At 45.0% G+C, this 23115-nt stretch overlaps 1 protein-coding gene across 1 annotated transcript in view; it reads right to left on the bottom strand.

The window, feature by feature from the left end:
* Positions 1-23115, bottom strand: part of DUSP10 (dual specificity phosphatase 10) — a 38802-nt gene that overhangs the window by 13957 nt on the left and 1730 nt on the right. Inside the window, exon 2 of the mRNA XM_025892183.2 lies at positions 21658-22511. Within this exon, the coding sequence (XP_025747968.1) occupies positions 21658-22468 (811 nt within the window). The 5' untranslated portion in view covers positions 22469-22511. The remainder of the gene's footprint in view (positions 1-21657; positions 22512-23115) is intronic.

The following is a 23115-nucleotide window of genomic DNA, read 5'->3' as shown; positions in this document are numbered from 1 at the left end:
CCAGGAGCCCCCTCAGGTTTTTGCAGGAGTCAATGGGACTTGAAGGGAGAGCACCCTTTGGCCCCTCTTCTCCAGAACCAGCTCCCCTTTGCTCCCTCTCCCCGCCTCCCCCTGCCTCCCTCAGAAGCCCTACAGGAGAATAAGGGAAGGAAACAAGAAAGAGAGGGGAGATTCTACCTGAAACAGGTGTGATGCTTGGCCTGCCAATGAATCCACAGATTATTTTTGAAACCTATTTTTAAAGAATCCAGGGTAGGGGTGGGAAAAGAGGTCAGGTCCCTTCTCCAGTCTGCCCCTATATAGTGAGGTCCCGTTAATGCAGAGAACCCTATCTTGACACCCACTCTCCCCATTCTGTCAGGAAGGTTTCCAGAAAAACCACCTGGAAGGCAGCGGTGAGCATCATTGACTCCTGGGAGTCAGCCCCTCTGCCTGAGAGGCTGGGGCAAGCCTCCCCCGTGCCCTTGAGCCTGGCTGGACTGGGCAGAGCCAGAGTCGCTGTCCCTGCTGGGTCTGGTTGCCCCCTTCAGCCTCCCTCTCTGTCCGAAGCCCCGCCTGTGGGATCTCATTTTCGCAGGGAGTCCACCTGGCTCTGGAATGAGCTTCCCCCCCACTACCAAAAATGCCAGTAAACGCAAGAGAATGTAATTATTTTCTTTTCACGACAGGGCTTTGGGATTCAATCGTGTGAATGGCTTCCCATGAAGAAGAAAGGTGCCTCTCAAAATACAGCCTGGGTGTGTAGAGGGAAAAGAACGGGGGACCGGAGGGAGTTCTAGCCCTATGTCCCTGGAAACCTCCAAGTTCGGATTTCCCTCTTGTTCCTTTAACCCTCCATGTCTAAACCGTTCCAAAGTCTCAGCACAGACCAACCAGCTCCCAGTGAGAAAGGCACACCTGAAACAGTCAGCTCAAGCCTCTGGGTTCTCTTAACAGACACACCAGAGATACCAGCATATGTTTCCCCTTTATAATCTCTTTTATCTAAGAACAAGCCCACCCAAACTTCTTGGGATTTGAGTGATGTGCTGAAGATGCCCCTTCCCTCTCTCCCTCCCCACAGGTCAGGGTCCAGTGGGAGGAGATGGATGATAAACATATAAACACACAGAAAAAGGTAATGATTAATTATGATAAGGGCCGTGAGGTGTCCTCCAGTTCCTGGGAGCTGCGAGAGGGAACTAATTAGATGGGGTTCAGGGAGAGCCTCCCTGGGGATGAGAAGGGACTGGCTGGTTTGGGAAAGGGGTAGAGGGCAGAGAGAACCACACCGTTGGCAAGGCAGGACACCCGCCCCATGTTTGAAGCCTAATGAGCAGGCAGGGGGAGGGAGTGACCAGCAGAGGTCAAAGAACCCTGCAGAGGGCCTCTTAGGGACAGGAAGCAGTGAGGATTTTATTCTAAGTTCAGCGGGAAGTTCCTGAATGTTCAGAAGTCCATAATAGGGGATTACTATGTGTTTGAAAAGAAAAAAGGGGCTCAAGAAAAAAAGGGGGAAAAATTAATTTACCAGATGGTGCGATTTACCTCTACTCCAAAACCTGGGCAAAAATCACTCCCTTTCTTTCCCAAAATACATCTTTTGTACCTGCTAAAGACTGAACTATGTCCCCCACCCCACGCCTCCAAATTCACATGTTGAAGCCCGACACCCCCCCCCACTCCAAAATGTGGTGGTATTTGGAGATGGGGGCCTTTGAGAGATCATCAGGTTTAGATGAGGTCATGGGGGTGGAGGGAGTCCTTGTGACGAGCTTAGTGCCCTTCTAAGAAGAGACAGAGAGCTTGGCAACTGTCCACCATCGAGGACACAGTGAGAAGGTGAGTGTGTGCAAACCAGGAAGAGGACTCTCACCAGAACCTGACCATCCTGCCCCCAGATCTCAGACTTTCAGCCCCCAGAACTGGGAGAAAATAAACCTCTGTTGTTTAAGTGACCCAGTCCTGGTATTTTGCAGACTAAAACAGCACCACTTTTCATCACCAATACAGCTTACTTGTTAAAAATACAAATCATAATTCCTACTTTTGAAGAACCACGCCCAAGCCTATGGACTGCCTGAGAACCTGGCCCCTGGGAGCCAAACCAAGTCAGTACCATATCTTAAAATCAAGCCAGAGACATTCCAAGGTCAGGATGAGGATGCTGCCTATAGGGCCAGCATGGCCATTACAATCAAGTCCATGGAACCTTCCAGAACTTTAGTTCCTTGAGCCAGCTGCAAGCGGAGAAGCCCACTCCTTTCCCAAAGACACCTACGTCATTCGTTACACACTCTTGTGGGTCAGCATTGACCCATGCCCTCCCCACAGCACCTCTCTGGGCTGAAGAACATTTTTGTTGGACAATTTCTGTGTATTTGGGAGGCTACTCTCTACCACATTAGGGCTCCACCTTCTCTATTCGCTAAAAAGCTCAATCCCGGTTAATCCATCAAGGCGGATTAAGGGAGGGGAAAAAAATCCATGAGATCATACTGGAAAGCTGCAGAGGGAAGAATGTTAAACAGGAGGAGAGCGCTATAAAACACAAAGCCATATTTTTCCCAAGAGCTCAACCAGATACTCTCCATTATTGTTTAATTCTCTGAAAAGAGGGAAAACATTCTTTGCTTTTCAGTGCAGAAGTTTAAATAATGAAGCATTGCTAAACAAACAAACCGAGGAAAGCCCAGTGAAGCTATTCATTAAACAACCCCACTGAACGAAAAGGAGCATGGCTGCTAACAGTCCGGCTCCCGCGAGGACCGACATTTGTCTTAGACCCCAAATTAAACACATCACAACTTCACAGCAAAAGTATGTTTTCCAATGGGATTTAAGTAGAGTCCAATTAAATAAATCTCTAGAAATATCAAGAGCAAGCCTCAAGGGAGAGCATATTTCTACTGTGAAACATTCTCATTGGAAATTACATTCACAAAAGGTCATCTAGAAACATCCATGGCAAGAGGAGGGGAGGAAAGGCAGGAAGCAAGGCAAAGTGACACACACGAAGCCCGGGTGGTTTCACAACCATCGTGGATGGCAGCGCCAGGCCAACAATCTTGGGTGCAGCTCAGCTTGCTTTGAATGAAAGCCCCGTGTCCAAACAAACAGCTTTTATGATGATGTGTTTTAATAGGCTCTGGAGGTCAAAGGCTGTAGCTTAGGGAATTCAGGAAGTGGTAGGGGAAAAGATCAAGTGTCAACATCGAAATCTGAATTGTTTTACAGAACCCATGTTTTCAGTTCACGAAAAGCATAGCAACAAGTTCCTCAAGTCACCGAGCCGAATTCTATATTTGGCAAGAATAACGAAGCAAGCCTGAGCATTTAACGATCAACAGCCAGAAAGAGCAGGCGTGAGCTCCACTTGCAACGGACTCCACCCAGCCGGCCCGTGCCCCACAGTCAGACCACGGAGTGAAGGCTGAGCTCGGAAGGGTGGGCCGGAAGCCAGGGGAGGCCTCGGAGCACAGAGAGAGACATGAGGTCACACCAGGTCAAAAGCTAGCAGGTCCCCACATTGTGGACCACCTTCTGAAATCAAGGGAAAATCACCAAGAGTCCAGTGCATCTCTGAGGAGGGGGGCTGGGATGATATACCATGGACACGGACTTGAGGCTAAGTGGAGGGCCAGCCAAGTCATGGTCAGTTCAACCTGGGACATGTGTGGTGAAGAGCTGGCCTGAGATGCACCCCACATCTGGCACCGTCACACCGCCCAGCCACGTCCCCTTGGAGGCCACGCCAATGCTCCACATTGCTCAGGGTGACAGAAGTCTCAATGGGCCAGCACTCGAAACACAGTCCTTCTTTCCACACTCAAGGGATCCCGGGGACCTCTGCTGCCACTTCTGTGAAGTCAGGAGTTTGGAGAATCTACCCTCCAAATGTTAGCACTCGGTAATTTCAACACCGCTTCGATAAACCAGCTATGGATGGACAGTGGCAAGAATGAGAGGGAAGCTGTCTTACGGTGGCGAGGCCTGGGTGGTCTGCCTCCCACCTCAGGGGCCCCAGCACTTGCTGCTCTCTCTTCCTGGAACCATCTTCCGCTCATTCCTCACATAGGTGGTTCAGACCTTGGATCAGATGTGGTCTCCTCTTGAGTGTCTTCCCGATGCCCAATTTACAGCAAACCTCTCTGGTCGCTCTTTTGTTTTATATCATCAAGTCTCAAAGTTCTATTGTCTTCAGGGCACTTACCACAATCTGAAATTACTTGTTATTTCTTCACTTGTGTATTGTGATTATTAAAGTGGCAAGCCTCACAACCCACCCCCACCCAAGAATGTCGATATGCTGTTTGTCTTTGAGGAAATGGAGCCTAACAGTTCACTGTGCTGGGGTCTGAGCTGCCTCCACGACTTCCTAGCTGTGGGATCTTGGCTAGGCTGCTTAACCCTCTCGTACCCTAGTTTCCTCATTTGTAAAATGGTATGAATAATAATGCCAACGAGCAACAACAGAGTTTTGCAAGAATTGAATGAGCTAATGCTGGTAGTTATTAACAGAAATTATAAAGGTATTTACTGTCCGGCACCCAGAGCAACACCCAATTTGTATAGGTGCTCATGAAATATTTCTAGTTATGTGACCTTTGGAATGAGATGGGGAAAGGCCAGTTAGTTGACAAGCACCTATTATGTGTGGTTCAGCATAATGTTATGGATTTGAGAGAACAAAATAATTTATATATATATATGTATACATATTCTCTGAAAATAAGCCTAATGAGACAAAGAAGGACGAAGGAACATTAGAGGAAACTTAACAAAAGGACTGGCAGAAATCTTTTAAGAACCTACTGAGGGGGCACCTAGGTGGCTCAGTCAGTGAAGCATCTGCCTTCTGCTCAGGTCATGATCATAGGTCCTGGGATTGAGCCCCACGTCGGGCTCCCTGCTCAGCGGGGATTCTGCTTCTTCCTCTCCCTCTGCCCTTCCCCCTGCTCATGCTCTCTCTCTCTCTCTCTCTCTCTAATAAATAAATAAAATCTTTAAAAATTTTTTAAATAGATTTTTTTTAATTAAAAAAAAAAAAGAACCTACTGAAGAGCAACCTGACACGCCACCACCCAGCTGTGGCTCGTATAAGGCAGGTTCAGGGCCCGACAGGTGAGGTCAGCATGAGGACACAGAGATCCCGGCACTCTCTGGCTGGGAAGGAGGGCTAGCAAGGCTCCCAGAGAAGTGGCAGCCTACGGGAGGACCAGGCCTTGCATGTGATAAGTAGCTATGACTTGAGAGGGCTGGAGCCAGAGACAATGTACACCTGGTGGCCTGGTGGCTTCCGACGCTTTCTCCCCTTCCCAGACCTCCCCCCTTGGACATTCTAGATGAGTGATGAGGAGGGGAGATGGATGGAAAGCAGCCATAAGGGAGAAACAAAGGCTCAGGAGGGACGCCAGGTCTCAGGGATATCAGGGACGGTGTGAGGAGCCCCCAGTTCAGTTCCACACACATTTACTAAGCACTGAATATGGGCTGGGGGCTCAGAACTGAGCATACAAATCTCAACAAGCTCTGTTCAGCCTTCTCTGAGCTCACCGGCCCTCCCACCTGGGCATGGCAAGCAGGAACAGATAGATGATTCAAGAAGAGCATCTTCACCACCCCAGGGGCTGTTTCTTCTACCTCTGGTTGAAGGGACACAACGCTGGATCTAAAAATCAAGAATTCTGGGTTCCTCTTACCCCTCTCATTAACCATGCCCCTTTGGGCAAGTTACTTAATCTTAAGATCACTTTAAAGCATGATCATATCATCAGAGCTTTTTCTTCAAATACAGGAGCTTCCTCTTCCCTAAAAAAAGGGCTGTCACAACCCTTGCTCTCTCACGGGAGTAACATTATGGGTGTTCTTGAAAGGCAGACAAGGGGCCTCAGGACCTCTGGTCCTCCGGAAGGGGAGAGGCTCAAGGGCCAGGAGTGAGAATGGAATGCCTAGCTTTCTGTACCTCTTTAATTGTTTCTGATGATCCAACTTCCCTCCTAGAAACTAGGACTGACTAACACTCCTCAATCACTGAGAGTGGCGGGGAGAGCTGCCCAAGGGTTAACTGTCCTCTACCTTGAAAATGACCAGTTCTGAAGAGCAAGCCTGGCATAGGGGCAGGATGAAGAGTACCCAGGCCTGGCCCAAGTTAGAGAGAAATCAAGTCATCTTGGGTACTTCAAAAGACCTCTTTTATACCTCTAGAACCCTTTTTGTTTTATTTCCAGCTTTCACTGGTAAAGGAATCTTCCTTTGCAATCACTACAGAGTTTAGGTTTGTCTCTTCTTAGAAATGTGCCTTCGAGGGCCACCTCAAGATGCCCTTACAGGACTCCACTTTCTAGGAGCTGGTGACCTAAGAGGGCTTGCAGGACCAAGGGCCAGGCCTGAGTAGGAACAGAAGGGTAATGGTTAGTAGGACCACAGGCAAGAGACCATGTCTATTTTAAGCAGGGAAGGAGAAACCAAACAAAAATAAATAAAGCACACAGGATCCTGGCTTAAAAATCCAAACGAAAGCCTCCAAAGAAAAGACAATTGATTTGAACACGGTGTTTATGAGATGTAACGGAACCACAAAAGTATGAATCTAGAGGTGCCTGGGTGGCTCAGTCGGTTAAGCGACTGCCTTTGGCTCAGGTCATGACCCTGGAGTCCTGGGATCGAGTCCCGCGTTGGGCTCCCTGCTCAGCAGGGAGTCTGCTTCTCCCTCTTCCCCTCACCCTGCTCATGCTCTCTCTCTCTCGATTTCAAGTAAATAAATAAAATCTTTAAAAAAAAAGTATGGTTCTAGACAATTAAAACTACTAAAAAAATAACCTACAAAAATACTCCTTACTCATAGCATCACCCTCTATCAGTTTCCTATAAAGAACTCTATCCCAAATCAATATTTAAGAATCTCTGGTATCAAGGAGGTGCTGGTAGGTCATATATGTATGTCACCACCATCATGTGGTACTGTCTGGGGAACGAAGACGCAGAGGCGACCCTAAGAGTTGCAGGCTCGAGGATACTGACGGTGGTAGTGTCAGAGACTTCCCCATCTCCAGGCTGAACCTAGTGGTCAAAAGCTTTGACTAGTGGTTAATGACTCAAAGGCTGAGTCATTTTACATGTCTAGAATGGAACTAGCCACTGTCCCCCATGATATGGGGTCAGGGAAACAAGCAAGTGAAGGTACAGTCCTTCACTTTCCCAATGACCATGCCCCTAAAATATATATTCAGAGGAAAGGGGTGTCCTCTTGTAAGGCTGCAGTACAATCCTGACCCTAACAACACAGAGTCAGCACAGACTCCACAAGTTAAGGCCACAGTCCCCAACAAAACTGTTCTCATTTCAGATGCTAGCCCCAAGTTCAGGAGTCCCAGGCCGTCCACACTTCTGACCAGTGGGCTAAAATTCTGGGATTCCCACACCCCTCAGGTTGGATAATTCACTACAATGACTTATAAAATTCAGGAAAATGCTGTACTTACTTTTACAGTTTTATTATAAAGGATACAAATCAGAACCAGCCAAATGAGGAGACACAGAGAGCAAGGTCTGGGAGGGTCATCATATGGAACTTCCACGCTCCAAGGACCCCATCACCCTCCCAGCACATCAACATGTTCATTAATCAGGAAGCTGAGCTGAGCTCTTGTGTTCAGAGTTTTTACTGGGGTTTAATCACATTGGCATGATTGATTGAACCATTTGGTCATGTGACTAAACTCAATTTCCAGCCCTTCTTCTTACCAGGAGGAGGTCTGGCTAATAACAAAGCCCCCATCCTCTAATCACATTGTTTGTCTTCCTGATGGCCCACCCTTATTCTGAATCATTTCATTAGCGTAAGCTATCTCATTAGCGTAAGCTCAGGGGTGATTAGAAGTTATGACCCAGGAACCAAGGACAAAAGCCAGACAAATTCTCTATCATACAGTTCAGCGGTGGGGAAGAGTGTGGGCTCCAGATTCAGATGGCTCTGAGTTTGGCTTTCTGCTATGTGATTCTGGGCAATTTACCGAACCTCTCTCAGGTTCAGTGTCCTCATCTAAAAAGTAGCTCTGGATAATAATACTGTTATTACTATATAGAGATCAGCACCATTCAATAGAAATATAATGCTAGCTACTATGTAACAAAATTTTTTTCTAGTAGCTGCATTTATAAAAGTAAAAAATAACTGATAAAATTAACATTAATAATATATTTTACTTACCTCAACATGCCCCAGATAGTATCATTTCAACATGCAATCAATGTTAAAACATTTTTTTTGAGAGACAGAGAGAGAGAGACGTAGGGGTGGGGCAGAGGGAGAGGGAGAGAGAGAACCTTAAGCAGGCTCCACATGCCCAGCATGGAGCCCAACACAGGGCTTGATCTCACAATCCTGAGATCATTCATGACCCTGAGCCAAAATCAAGAGTCAGACACTTAGTCAACTGAGCCACCCAGGTGCCCCAATGTTAAAAAAATTATTAATGAAATATTTTACATTCTTCTTTTACACAAAGTCTTTGAAATCTGTGGTAGTGTCAGAGACTTCCCCATCTCTAGGCTGAACCTAGTGGTCTTTTTTACACATGCGACACGTCTCCATTCAGACTAGCCCCACTTCAAAGGCTCAGGAGCCACATGTGACTCCTGGCTACCATATTGGATAGTGCAGATAGAGATCATAGCTGTTGTTATTTCCACTAAATGAGTAACAGCTCAGAGCCATACCATCCCCACTTAAAAGTGTGAACTGAAATATGTATGTGCACATGCTCACACACAGGCAGAAGCAGTGGCAAATGACTAAAACCCAAGATGCCATAAGCCACACTATGTCAGTCAGCTCCACAGAACATGAGATAGCCCCTCTCTTCTCAGGAAAAGAACCACTTCAACTTGGAGTAGAGAGGCTCTTGCATAGATAATCCATAGCGTGTTTTTTATTCCTATGCTCCCACATCTCCCCGACACACGTTTCAAATAGCAAAATCAAGTGACTGTGGGCAATAGCTTTCAATGGGAAAAGACTCCCCAAAGCACGGTGCAGCCAGATGAGGATGTGCAAGGAGCTGTGAATGGCTGGGGGGGGGGCGGGGGGGGGGTGGAAAAAAAAACATACAGAGGCGTTTAGGCTCCTTGAGTCACTGAGGAGCTCCTCCTCACCACGGGCCACCTCCCAGAGTCACTGCCCTGCCACCAGCTAAGTATACCAAACCAGTCACCCCACCCTTCACTCCCTGGAAAAAGTTCTGCACTGTAAATCCAGAAGAATGTCACTAGTAGGGGATGGATTTCAAGGCAATTATTTAAGCAGCTTTGTAGCATCTGATTCTCAGGTCCCAAAGCATCCTCAAGGGGTTTGTTTTGTTTTGTTTTTGTTTTAAACAATGCAGATATTAATGTGAAAGCTCTGTCTCTTTTAATGGCAGCACCCCACATTCAGCTCTCCCAACTTTTGCAAGGGAGAGGTGCCCAACACCCCGACATTCATCCAATTCATTCAATTCTCACTGGAGTTGGGGTGGGGGCGGTGCCAGCCACCCTCAAGGTAGGAATAAAGAGATCCACCTAATAAGGGCAGACGAATGCATTTTTACATAATATGCAAGATTAATTATAATAAATGCAATCCAATTCACATACCTTAACAAGGAAGACAAGCTAATTATCTGTCAGAGAATTAGCTCCTATTTAAAGGGCATTTTACCTCAGTTTGGCAAAAAGAACTAATGGGAATTTCTCTCCATTCTGACGGGTTCTTTTGACTGCATTTGCTTAAACACTCCAACGACTTCAACACCGCCCTAAAACCCCAGGGTCTGAGAAGGGGGGAAGAGGGAGGAGCGCAGAAACACGTATTACTCAGCATCTCACAAAGTCTTAACTCTTTGTGCTGTTATTGTAATGTTGTCCCCTTTAGAGTATCTTATCAGCAGCATGAAACTGGGGGTGACTCATATTTATGAAACGAGGTGGTGTTGGCCTGGCCAGATCGTCCACTTCCACAATGGCTTCTGTTTCTTAAAGTGCTGACTGGCACCTCCACACTTCCTCGCTCTGTCCACCGAAGCAGAAGCCCAAGATTTACAACACACGTCTTATTCGGGGACGTGTGCTACACACACAGTTGAGATGTGTGTGCAGACCTATGATGGAGGACAAAAACATCTCTAAAAATCGGTAATTTCGCTGGGTAGTTGGTTCTCATATTTTGGACAGAAAAGCAGGAATGAACAATATAAGGCCAAGGTAGCTGGCCCTAGCCTCCATTCTTCAAGGTGAGGCAGGGGGTGAAAAAGATTCCAGACAAGGGATTCCCTCAAGAGGTTTCTCTTATAAGACCAAAAACTTGGAAGTAATCTTAATGTCGATAGGCAGATTAGTTAAGTAAAATGTGAGGAATCCATAAAATAAGACATGTTATAACATTAAAAGAAAATCTGTCGGTGATGAGGGAAGCAAAACTACGTGCAATATAAAGTGAAAATGAATTTCAGTTTCCATATGAGAAACGCTGCAAAATATGCACATATATGGGTAAAGAATGAAGAGAATATGTAAAAATGAAACTAGGCCAGGCAGGGGGATGAGTATATCATCTGTTTTCTCCTTTCTAAAATTTTCTTGATATTCCAACAATGGATATATAATTGAGTCTTTGCTGAGACTTACTTTTTGAGATTTCCTTACAGAGAAATAGTCTATAATTTTCCAGTATGGCACCGAGTCAGAAAAAAGCACGGATGTACTTATCTCTCCACCCCATTGGGTTTTTCCAAACCTTTAAACCAAAATCTACCAAGCATTAAGAAGTTGTTTCTATTTATATTGTACCAGGGGCAATGTCGGTTCATTTTTCTGAATTACATCATTCGTATATCCCCTGGACATAAATAGACAATGATGAATTATTCTTGCAGGTATTTCATATTATAATTATGGGACATTTTTAATAAATGCTAGTCATTATGTGTCTGGCAGTGTCCAAAGCACTTGTACATGTGTTATCTAATTTAATCCTCAATTAATTCCACCAGGAAAGTATCCTTACCCTCCCCATTTCATGGATAAGAAAACCAGTGCACACCAAATTTAATGCGCTCAAGTTCATGTTTCTACTAAGCGGCAAAGTCAGAATTCAAGCTCAGCAGTCTGGCTCTGGAATCTGTGTGGTTAACCTCCCTATTATACTTGGTGTGCTAGGAGAGATTTAAATTCTGAAGAAGAGTGACGACAAACACAAATCAGCAGACCAATTCATTGAGAAATCACGTACTAAGCTCACTACAAAGGGAAAGGGAACAAAAACATGGAGTGATCTGGCCAAACACGTGGACCCCCAAGAGTCTTTTGATAACAACTCAGATACAAACCAAAGGATTACGCTCCCACTGGGGTTAAAACAAATTACCGAACCAAGAGTGAGGAAACATGGATCCTATGCTAGTTCTGCTACCAGCTACTTAGATGCTCTTGGGTAAGTCAGCAGTGTTCACATCTGCAAAATGGGACAGTTGGAACAAATGCTCAATAAGTCTGCCTGAATGAATGCTGCTTCTGGCCCAGTTTCCCAGGGGTCTGTTCTGCCAGCCTTTAAGGGTATCAGCTAGGCTTTTTCTAGGGTCCATCCCTGCCATACTCCCTGATGATCTGAGCTGTACTTGTAGGCTTAGGCTGTAGAAGGGAAGAAGGAAGATAAGAAAGGAGAAGGAAGGAGAAGAGAAAAATAATAAAAATCAAATAGTTCGATAAGATCTCTGTTCACTCATCCCAGAGAATTAACTTTCTCAAAGGATAATGATAACACTACTAGAAATTCCTTCCTCATGTAATTCGGCGGGGGGGTGGGGGGGTGGGGGGAATCTACAGTTAATGTTATTATCCACACTAATAGAGTGGATAATGAATATAAAGCAATCAAATACCTTTGAGTATTAGATTCTTGGGGATGTCATCATATATCATCTCATACCATACATCATATCACATATTCCATCATACATTCTTCTTAATCACTATATCTAACTTTGTACCTATCTTTCTTCTGGCTCATTGAATTCCCCCTCTAGAAAGTGAATATATTAATATGAACAGAAGGAACAACACCCGCATATCCATAGGCTACTAGAAGAATGCATCTGAAGGTTCTCTACATTGAAAATGCACCCAGCAGAAGCATAACAGTGCTGGCCCCAGGCTCGAACAGCTGAATGACCTTGGACAAGGACCTGGATCTCCCTGAGTCTCAGTCACTCCCATATAAGCTAGAGTGTTATCATGAGATATAAAGCTTTGAGCACTGAGTCTGGTACATAATAAACACTTCATAAATGTTAGAGATAATTATTACAGTTTTCAAAGTTTCTTTATTCAATCTGTTACTCCTTAAAAGCCTCTGCCATCACCAAAGTTTGAAGTTAGCCTCTGCCATCACCAAAGTTTGAAGTTGCCAAAAGCTGAGACAGCTCTCCTCTGAGAACACAGAGTGGGCCAATTTTCTTAGCGGTGGCATTTTCAATTGAGGGTATACAAGAAAACAGAAGGGAGGGGGGAGTAATATAACCTAGGGCACCTCAGAGATAAAACACAGTTAAAGTAATCATAAGGAATGAGATCTATAGCTCACTCATCAATAAGCATGCAGCCAGCTTGGAAGGAACCTAGGCCTCAACATCCTAAGAACTGGAGTTCCATTCTTGTTTACCAACTCACTAGTTAATAACATGGGAGAAAAATGCTGAGTCTGTTCCTCAAATTCTGCATCTGTAAAACCAGGGATCTACAACATCTCTCACAAAGCTGCTCTGAGAACAAAATAAGACACAGATATGACTGCCCGATGCCCAACTTCCCAAACTATCTGGGAAATAATTTTTTTTAATTTCAGGGATGATAGGTTGGCCAGACCCAGAGCAGTTATATGTGATTAAAGAGTGTTCTGCTGTCAGATTAAATTATCACTTCATGAGAACCATAAAACCCTTCTTATAAAGTCTCATCATAATAATATGCTATTTTAATAAGACTAGAAATACAAGACCCAAGAAAATGCCCCCTATCCCTCCAAGGAAGCCCCCCCCCCCACTTAGAAGTCTGTGTCTAGACTTATTATTTTAAGAAGGAAGCAGACACTCCAGTAGCTAATGACAATAATGCACTGTCTTGAACATTGGAACCCAGGACTCAAGTCCAGGACCTGGAAGGTCCTGTCACTGTGCCCTCCAGGGGATCCTCCCCCTCACCCTGTTCTGTTCCTTCTATTCTACTGCCCCTCCCCCCACTCCCCCCTTTGGGTTTTCTTTTCACTTGCCAGTAGCAACAGCTGGTAATGTTTAGCCCAGTGGTTGTGGACCTTGGGGCCATGATTCAAACTATGTGGGATGATTCCTTCCATAGAATAACTGTAAAGGAAACTGGAGAGCAACGCTCTGCCAGAAAGCGCTGACTGCCTCGTCACCTGCAGACACCAGCTAAGATCGGCTAAGCTCACTCATAACCCAAGAGGTTTATATGCCTCAAAGGGGGCACCAGCCGGGCGCGACCTCTGGATTAGGTAGTTATATCTATTTACCTGGTTGAGAAACTGGACAACAGATGCCCAATGGGGGTCTCGTCTGGGTGGTGAGACAAAGAAAAATGAAACCCTTTGGTGGAGCCCCAAGGAAGTTTGGCCCTGTTTTGTTTTCCATGAAATTCGAGTCTTAGAAGGTGAAAATAAGATGACGAGGCCTTCACTGAAAGTAAAACCTTAACGGCAACACAGATAGTTTGATGAATCCACAAACCCTTTGCTTCCCGTTGGTGATCTTCCACTTTGCCAGAGGCAGGGCTAGGGGTAACAGCCTTTATCTTCCATGAAAGTACGGCTGCACGGCTCATTTCCTGATCCAAGAGCAGAGGCTCAAGGTTTCTTTTCCTTTCAGCTACACATAAAATAGGGGTCTTGCTGGGGTAGAGGAGTGGAATGTATATACGTATGTATATGTATATGTGTGTATATATATATCCCCACACCTTTAATAATAGATGAAACAGGCATAAACTAAAAAAAAAAAAAAAAGGATGCTACTCTATCTTCCTCTTGGCTTATGGATGAAAACATCTCAAAGACTTCATAATTAGAAAATACACATCAATGTCAAATAAAATGTGTATTTCTAATGGACGGTAAAATTCAGGCTGTGATTCATACTCATCACTTTCTCTTCCCTCCAATTTTTCTGAATTAGTAAGGTTATACAATATGAGTAGAGTAGAGTACATAGTATATGCAAATGTAGCCAATGGAACTTTGCCCAAGAGGGACCCACATGGTTCAGGGGAAATAACACAGGCTTTGAGAGGACAGACTTGTGTTTTTATCCCAGCCCTGTCTCCTGGAGTGGTTTTTAATTGTACTTGCAAACTTTTTTTATTTTTTTTCCTTTTTCCTGAGCAGGTTAAAACCTTGTCTTTGAAATATCATGTACAATGCTTCTTTGCTTAGCATGCCCTCTTTTCATAAATAGCATGCAGGAAAAAATAAACGCCAGCCGTGTTCCTATCAGCAACATGTCCAAAATTAGTGAGGTCCAAATTACAAAGTTCCACTCTAATGCACAGAGAGGGCCTGCCAGCCTCGAGCTTCTAAGGCAGAGAGAGAATGAATATTCCCTTTTCCATTAAAAACCAACAATTAAAAAAAAAATCATTTCTCTTTGGATCAAGTCTTTGGAAAGAAATTCTGTTGGCCCATGAAGATGGGCTTATTAGAAAAAGCCAGACTTTATCTTGCAAGGGAAAAAGAAAGGAAGGCCAAATGCCTCACCAACATGTACTTCCCGGGAGAACAACACCCCTGAAGATGAACGGCTCCCTGAACAGGGTTGGACAAGAGGATGTAAAATTCAGGTACATGATCTCCAAGGTAGAAAGATCTGGAATGCCGGCCTGGTCTGTATCTGCGCTCATTCTAGCATTTAGATTGTAAGGGTCCTGGGGGCAGAGTCCCCAGCCTGAAAACTAGGGACCAGCATGCAGAAGGCATTCAGTAGTATTTGTTGAACAAATGAATGAATGAATCTCCTCTACCCACAGGCTGTACCTCCACGGAGACCAACATACCAAAAAGTCCCTAGAAACCTGAGATACTTTGGTACAAGGGTGCATTTTGATGCGTGTTTTCCAGCTCGTTCTTAAACTGTTAAGTTCCCCAGAAGATGAGTTTAAATTGATGTTAATATTTGTCCTAAGTTTCTGGGACCCAGGCAAATATCAGGACCATGAGCTGCCGGTTTCAAAAGAGCTTAGACTTAGGTCCCTATAGTTCTAGACTGAAATCTCAAAATTCAACAAAAAGGGTATCAATACTAAAAATGATTAATTAAATATGTTATTTCATATTTGTATGCTATACATTAGATAACTGTTATCATTAGATAACAACACACACACAATCAACCTGGCAAGACCTATTTTAGCACTAAGGACCGAGGCTCTAAAATTAATCATGCATGTGACCTTGGGCAAGTTAAATCTCTCTAGGCCCATTTCAGTAACTGTATAATGAGAAAACTGGATTAGATCAAGGGTTCTCAAACTTTGTTGCACGTCAGAATCACCAGGGAAGCTTTTAAAATTCTTGATGCACAGCCTGTACCCCCAGACCAATTTAATCAGAATTTCCAGAGGTGGGAACTGATCATCGTAGGTTTTAAATCGCCCCAGCGGATTCCAGTGACAACTCTGCAGGGACAACTTTGGGGATGAGGTTCCTTCCTATACTAAAAACTGGGATGCTTGAGTTCAAAGAACGTGAGAAGACCTCCCCTGGGATCAGAATTTCTATCCCTAATGCAGAGTGTATCCTTGTCTACCTACTTGAAGTCAATTGCCTAGGCATTGCAAACTGATGCATTTTTATGCCCAAACTGCTCCCCCAGGCTGGGGCAGGGAGCCTGAGTGCTGCCAAAACTGAGTCTAAGGAAGCAGTGCTGGCTTGGCTTCTGGTCAAAGGCTCACACCTAGCTTCTGAGGGTGTGTGCCACAGGCTGTGCAGAGAGTTTCTCTGCTCCCGTGATTTTGTCAAACCTCCCTGCCCTTACCCTCCTTTTTCTAATCTAAAATCATTATCTACTGCTGCCAGGAAAGGAGTTTCTTGAACTTGTCCTTGACAAGCCAGATGATTAACTTAACTGATTTGAATTGGCAAAGACAAGTGGTTGATATTAACATGCTCCCATAGTACTATGCTTAGAACAAGTTGCCATCTTCCCTGCTGACCAATGTCCAACCTAAGAGGATCTGAAAGCACACAGGGGTAGGGGAACAGGGCCCAATGGCTGCTTTATTGAGAGCTGTCTATGTACCAGGCACCTGATTTCCGTTGTCTCAGTCCATCCTGTGACGTTTGAATTATCCCTCTTTTATAGTGGAGAAACAAGTGGGGCTCCGGGAGGTGACCTGAGCTCCCCAAGGACACCTACAGTTGGTCAATAGAAAAGCCTAGATCTGAATTCAAGTGTAAGTGGGCTAAATTCCACTTTGCTGAGCACACAGTGAATGAGGAACAGATAAAACAAGGACAGGGATGGGGGAGAGAGCTCACTTACTTCTTTCCACTTACATTTTAATTAGGAAGCAGGATAGTATATCCAAAAGCTCAGAGTACAGGCCACTGTGAACCAGTTCAGAGAAAAGGAATGGGTCTCACTTACACAAACGAGCAGCCCTTCCCACGGTTCCCTCCTTTTTCCTTCACACGCCATCTCATCACAACTCAAAGCTTCGAGAACTTTTGAAAATGAAGCACACTCCCCCCTCCTTCTACCTGCCCTTTTATAGTCAGACTACAATCCTTATTCCAAAAATAAATCAGGCTGATGAGAGGCCAGAAAAAGCGAAGCTTTATAGTTTTCTACTTTCATTATTGAGTTATGGGACACTAGTTGGACAGACTTACCATCACATTTTTACAAATTCCCCTACAAATAAATAATTCTAGGATATGCCCAAATAACTCTGGCCTCTTGACCCAACATGTTTTTATAATTACTTGGCACTCCAACCGTATGCTACTTAAATTAGGGAACAGTCACCAAGTTATTTTTAGGCCATGGCAACACACACACACACACACACACACACACACACACACACACTGCCATACCTAGCTTGTTACTTATACTCCTTTGGAAGGGGAGCTTAGATTGCCCTTTTACTGGTGCCATCATTTCTGCTCAACCACTGGTAATAATAATATGAAGCTACATTTAGCGAGCGCTCACCGCATATGAAAACTGGTCTAGACACTTTGTGCCCATGACATCATTTGATTCCTAGACTAACACTGTGACATAGCTGCTGTTACATCCTCTTTTATAAATGAGGAAATTAAGGAAGTAAGGGATGAAGCAATTGCCCAGGGGCACATGGCCAATATGAGGGGACCAAGACTAGAATCAGACAGACTGGATCCAAAATCCTGCATGAATTTCCCCACCACTTGCTACAAGGCGAATGTTCAGCATGTTTGGATGTTAAGCAGAGGCTCAGAATAACAACACTAACTTTGTGATTATAGGAGGTATGTCTTTATTTCACATATCTTTAAAAAAGTTCCTCCTAACATCCTGCAAGACCAGAGGAAGACTGTGGTTCTCCCATGACAAACAAAGCAGAAATAGACTATTTTCGCGGGGTCTCTGATTATTGAGCATAGCCTTTCCCTTTGTCATCAAACTCAATACTGCCTGTAAGTGTTACTTCAGAATCCTTTGTGATTATGGAAGAATGTGCACTCTGTGTGGTTCATTCCTCAGGAATTATGATGGAAGGTTTTATAGTCTAAAAACCGAACTCCCTGTGTTATCATATCTTCCCTACGAATCAGCCTCCTGAAGTGATTGTCTCTCCTCTCCTGCTCCCCACTGAACACCACGGGTGCAGCAGCAGGTCCGTGGGTGGGGGGGGGTTGCTGAATGGGTCAGCAGTCTTTGCTCCCTGACTGCATAGAGCAAGTACAGGCCCGAGCCCTGACACAGCCACGTGGAAGGGGGGGCTACAGCCTCCAAGGAGGTGCCCAGAGCCCTCCCACTCCGAGGGAGAGCTGCTTCTCCACAGACCTGAGAGCCAGCTAGTCACAGTGGAAATCGAAGTTTGAGAAACTCTCAAGAGGGGGCACATAATACTGAAGTATTTAGGAGTGAAAATGTGTCCATACTATACTATAAAATGTCCGCAGCCTTATTAATTCTAAAACAGTAACTTGAAACCTGAAACATATTTGAATACATTAAAATGTTGTTTATACTATAAAATAGTTCAACAACCAAAAAAGGAAGAGAAAGCCAATAGGGCAAATATAAACAACTGTTTAATCTGGGTGGTAGATATATGGTGCTCTTTATATTCTTTTCTGCTTTTCTATATATTAGAAAATTCTTATAATAAAAGTTTTAAAGGCATAGAGGTCTTTAAGGAGGAGGCAGGTGACAATAGACTATCTTTTCCAACAGAGGTAAACGATAAATTATTTTCCTGAATTCAGCTTTCCTGAAAAGAAAGGGTACCTTATAAACATCAAAACAAAGATGATAGCTCTCATTATGAGAGGCCCAGAACTGCCGAGCCTTCTTATTCAGTTTGGTTAGAAATCATACTGAAAACCAACTTGGGGTAAAACAGACTGTAATTCTCTCAAAGACTTTGCAAATCCCTAAATATTTATGCATTTGGATCATTTTCACCAGAAGGAGTAGAAGCACTGGTCTGATGCCATTTATTCTTCGGAAGAAGAGAATAAAACATGGATTTAGACATAGGTCACAACAGGGAGGGGACTGTAAATTAGAACAGTAACTTAATCCCAGGGGCTTCTGCGCCTCTGATCAGTTTCTTCCCAACCTGACACAGCATTACTAAAATGGTAACTGAGCAGCCGCTCTACTTGACAGGCAGTACCAAAAATGGAGAACGTGGCATTGAAACAGGGGGGACATAAAACTTGGAGAGGGGAGGGTAGCAACCGGTGTTTACAAACATAAACCAGAGAATCAGTTGGGCCAGCCATAAATTACCCGAGATTGTACTGAAATCTCTGAAAATAAATTAATGAGGCCCTCAAAGTTTCTAACTTAGATTCTAACTATCTTCACCACCACAGCTTCCCTGCAAAAAAAAAAAAAAATCATTCATTCCAAAATGGTACCACTACAACTCTGCTAAAATAAAATCTTGCATCACCCAGGGAGGGGATTAGTATAATAAACCTCAGCAGAGAAGCCAGACCAGAATGGTCTGCTTGATCCACTCAAGAACTTGGGAGAAGTCACTGGCCGTGCCTTCTGAGAGATGCCCACCCCATTCTTCACCTCCATGGTGCTATGGTATTAACCTTTGGTATACCCAGACGAAGGGTAGCTAGGGACATCCTAATTATGATCACTCTCCTTTTTTTCCCATCTTGGTCCCCATTTTAAGCCATTCCCCCAAAAGAGACCAAAATAATAATGACGACAATAATAAATAAACTAAATTACCAACCCTTTTGCTCCTAAACTGTCTATTTTCAATCAAATTCCCAGATATTTGAAGAAAAAGCCCCCAAAGCTACAAAGAATCCAACCTCTACCACCAGCGTGTCTTCCAGGTCAACCGCCGCTGTGTCTCACCAACCCGAAAATGACGAGCCCTCACCGCGGCTGCCCGGGGTGCCCAGTGGTGAGGTCAGCAGCATGTCCGGCCCCGCCCCACTGAGGCAATCTTACTTCACTGACACTGAGGAACAAGCCCAGGCTGCCCGGACTCTCAGCTGCATCCACAGGGGAGGAACCCCACTTTCATCGGTAGCACCCGGGAGATTCATTTCCCAGTGATTGACAGGCCACCACCAAACACAAAAATGTCCGCTGAAAACGAGAGGGTAAGATCTCCAATTCCGCCTAATCACCCTCATGTTCAAGTCCAGGGTCATCTTAATTTGTATTGTTTGATGACTGTCCTCAAATCGTATAGACACAAAAGGTCTGCTTTTTCCTAACATCAACTCTACACCAGCAAAGAGATGACCCGCCAGACCATGGGCTACCTCCCTCTTTGCTCCCCAAGACAAACCATTACAAATGAGAAATTCGTGGATTGTATTTTCTCATCTGAAAAAGACAAAACAAGCCAAGATCATGGTGGGAGAACACTAGCTGGGTAAGCCTACTGGGAATCACTCAAAGTCAACCAAAAGAATAGAAAACAATAAAATACAGAGCTACACAGAGGAAATCTGAATGTATCTGTAACCCTAAAAAAAATCATCAATCACAACAAAAATACCTGGGCCCTGCTGAAACTCTCTGGATATGACCTCCACCATGTTCTCCTGCCCACCAGAGCCTACCAACCCTAAGAAAAGTTGTGCCTTTGTGGCAGTTGAGCCTAAGGAGAGCAGGAGGGAATGGGACCAGGGGGAGGGGGAGGGAGGAATTTATCAAAGTAATTCAGAACCATATTTCCAAGAATGCTACTTAACAAAAGGCAGAATGCATCCCTGGGAAGACAAGAAGGAGAATGACAGAGCTGTCACACAAAGACAAAACTAACTTGCTCATCCCAATGTCCTGTTGCAATTTAAATATGTAAGGTGTTCGAAGGAACACAGCAATACCTCTGGTCAACACACTTCAGGAGACTTGGTGGTGATCTGGCCCACAAACTGTGTACCTTAGCTCAAAACACAAGAGAAGAAAAGAGAGAAGATGACCATCTCTCACTGCCATCAAAGGACAGAAGACACCAAAGAGAAAGAGTGGTGTGTAGTGCCCCAAAGGACAATATCTGAGGGCAAAGGGGAGCCAGTCAGATAGATACGAGATGAAGGCTCCCCTGCTGTGTTAGGCAACACTGTGTGGAAGGAGCTCAGAAAACAGTGGGTGATTAATTCTTCCTGCCGGGGCTCAGCAACACTGACATGAGAGTTATTCTGTATTCAGTGTAAGGGGCCAAGTGACCTACCACCCTATCTTGGGAGGAGCCATGATGCCAGTGGTTGTCAGAAGAGGCCAGAAAGAACAACATGTTGAGGAGTATTTCATAAAAATGTCTCTGTCCCCTTGGAGCTTTGGCAGAAGAATGGATGTTGTTGGTACACTTACGCTTTTGAGGGGGGCCTTATAGTAAGGATCTCTGCCCTTCTTGAAGGTCACTTTATAAACCATATAAAAGCCAAGCTGGTCAGAGGTGAGAAAGAAGATTTCCCATAAAAAGCACTGGAACCTGAAGGCTTACTTGAGGTTCACTATAGTTGCTGCTTCCTCCACTCCATCCACTTCGGTTAAATCTGAGAGACAACAACTTTCCAACTGGTTATTGACTGGAATAGAGCCACCAGACCAGCTAGGACTTGAGATACCATCTGGTGGTAGACAGCCTGTCTAAAATATGAGAAAATAGTCTCAGAGAGGTGAAATGCTCGCATAGTGTGAATGAGAAGCTGCATGGAGACTAGAACCCGGGTCTTCTGGCTTCTGGTTCAGTGTGACTGGTTTTTCTCACTACAGCAAAATAGTTAGGGGCAAAGAAGGGAAGACAAGAAGAAGAAGGTCTATTCTGGTCTCGTGCAGCCAGGGTAAGGAAAATGCTGGTACTTCTAGGACAAAACCCAAAGTGAACCCAGGCTAACCAGGACTGTGCTTGGGAGGGGTACAGGGGCATTACCTTTCAACACCAGAGGTTCTTTGCCTTCTCTCTTCAGGGACTCGAGGACTATGTGAAGTGGCTGGGAGGGCATCACTCGGCTCGGCTCATTGGTATTCTCATCATAAACTATAATTTCTTTGGAAAAGATCCTCTTGAAAGAGTCCTTGCCTTCCCTACAGGAAATCAAGTCTAAGACAGTGATCTTGCCCTGCTGCAGTCTCCGCCGGCTGATCTTATCGGCACAGTTAATGTGGACAGCTCCTTGGATGTGACTCTTGTTGTACTCCATGAAGGGCCTGCAGTCGATGATGACAGGGCCCTGGCTCGGCAGGTGACTCTTGCTGCATTTGGTCATCTTCTTCGCCAAGTCATTGGGGTAGATTATTTTGATGCTGGCTAGCTGCTTGGGGGTCCCTGACACAGGGCTGCCCACCCCACCTGATGGACTTAAAGGGCCTGCATTCTCATTGTTGTTGACCATCTGGTTGTCAGGGCAGGCAGTAGAGGTTCCGATGGCAGTGGTGGCGGTGCCGGCAGCAATGGCTTGAGTTTGGGCCTGATTGTCCTTGTCGTAGGTTGCCACAGTGCAGCAACTAGTGCTGCTGCATCCACAATTCAGGGAGCGGGCAGAGCCGCTGGATGAGGGCATATACGTCAGATTCGCAGCCTTGAGGGATATGACGGTGGTGGCAATGACAGGAGGGTGGCTGTTACTGCCTGGGGCGGCAGAGCCAAGGTAGCTAGAGTCTAAACAAAGGTTGAGATCCTGAGGTCGGACGGGCCTAGACAGTGCCACTACTACCCTGTCGTCTAAAGGAGATGGAGGCATGAGGAGGCTGAAAACTGGCAATTGAAGAAGAACTCAAGACAGTCTGTAAAGAAGGGGAGGGGGGAAAGAAAGAATAAAGTCACGTGACACAAAAGGCAGTCTGATCCAAACCCTAGGAAAGGCCTTTGCATCCCTCTGAGTGAGGCTGTCCTAAGGGCCCTTTTTCATGCCATTCTCAAAGCCTGAAACTCATTTTTATAGATTCGAAGAGGATGTCGACCTGACGGCCCCCACCTATTTGGTGACTAAGTCTAAGGTTCCGAGTATGGTCTACACAAATGTTGATGAACAGGCTCTCATTGACCTACATCGAAGTTCAGCCTTGGAGAAAGTACAAGCACAAAGAATCAGAAAAGCTGAAGACAGAAAGGAAGGCTCTTTAGAGGCATCTATTCTAGGCCTCATCTCTTGGGCAGAAGCACAATGCAACCATCTGAGAAAGACCCACTTGTCCACCCTTGCATACTTTCCATTTAATTCCTTCACCCACTGCAAAGGCAACAGAATGACCATGAGCGCTGGCATGGCTCACCGAAATATACAGCAGCTAAATATACATCAGGGAGGATGGCAACTTTCTGCAAATCAGAATGGAAGTATCCCCCTAAGTGAATCTTTTTAACTAGGAGCTATTCTTGCTTTGCATT

The sequence above is a fragment of the Callorhinus ursinus genome, unplaced genomic scaffold (assembly GCF_003265705.2).
Source record: "Callorhinus ursinus isolate GAN/ISIS: 27379988/994484 unplaced genomic scaffold, GSC_fseal_2.0 scaffold54, whole genome shotgun sequence".
Taxonomy (NCBI): Eukaryota; Metazoa; Chordata; class Mammalia; order Carnivora; family Otariidae; genus Callorhinus; species Callorhinus ursinus.
This window is presented reverse-complemented; position numbering and strand designations above follow the sequence as displayed.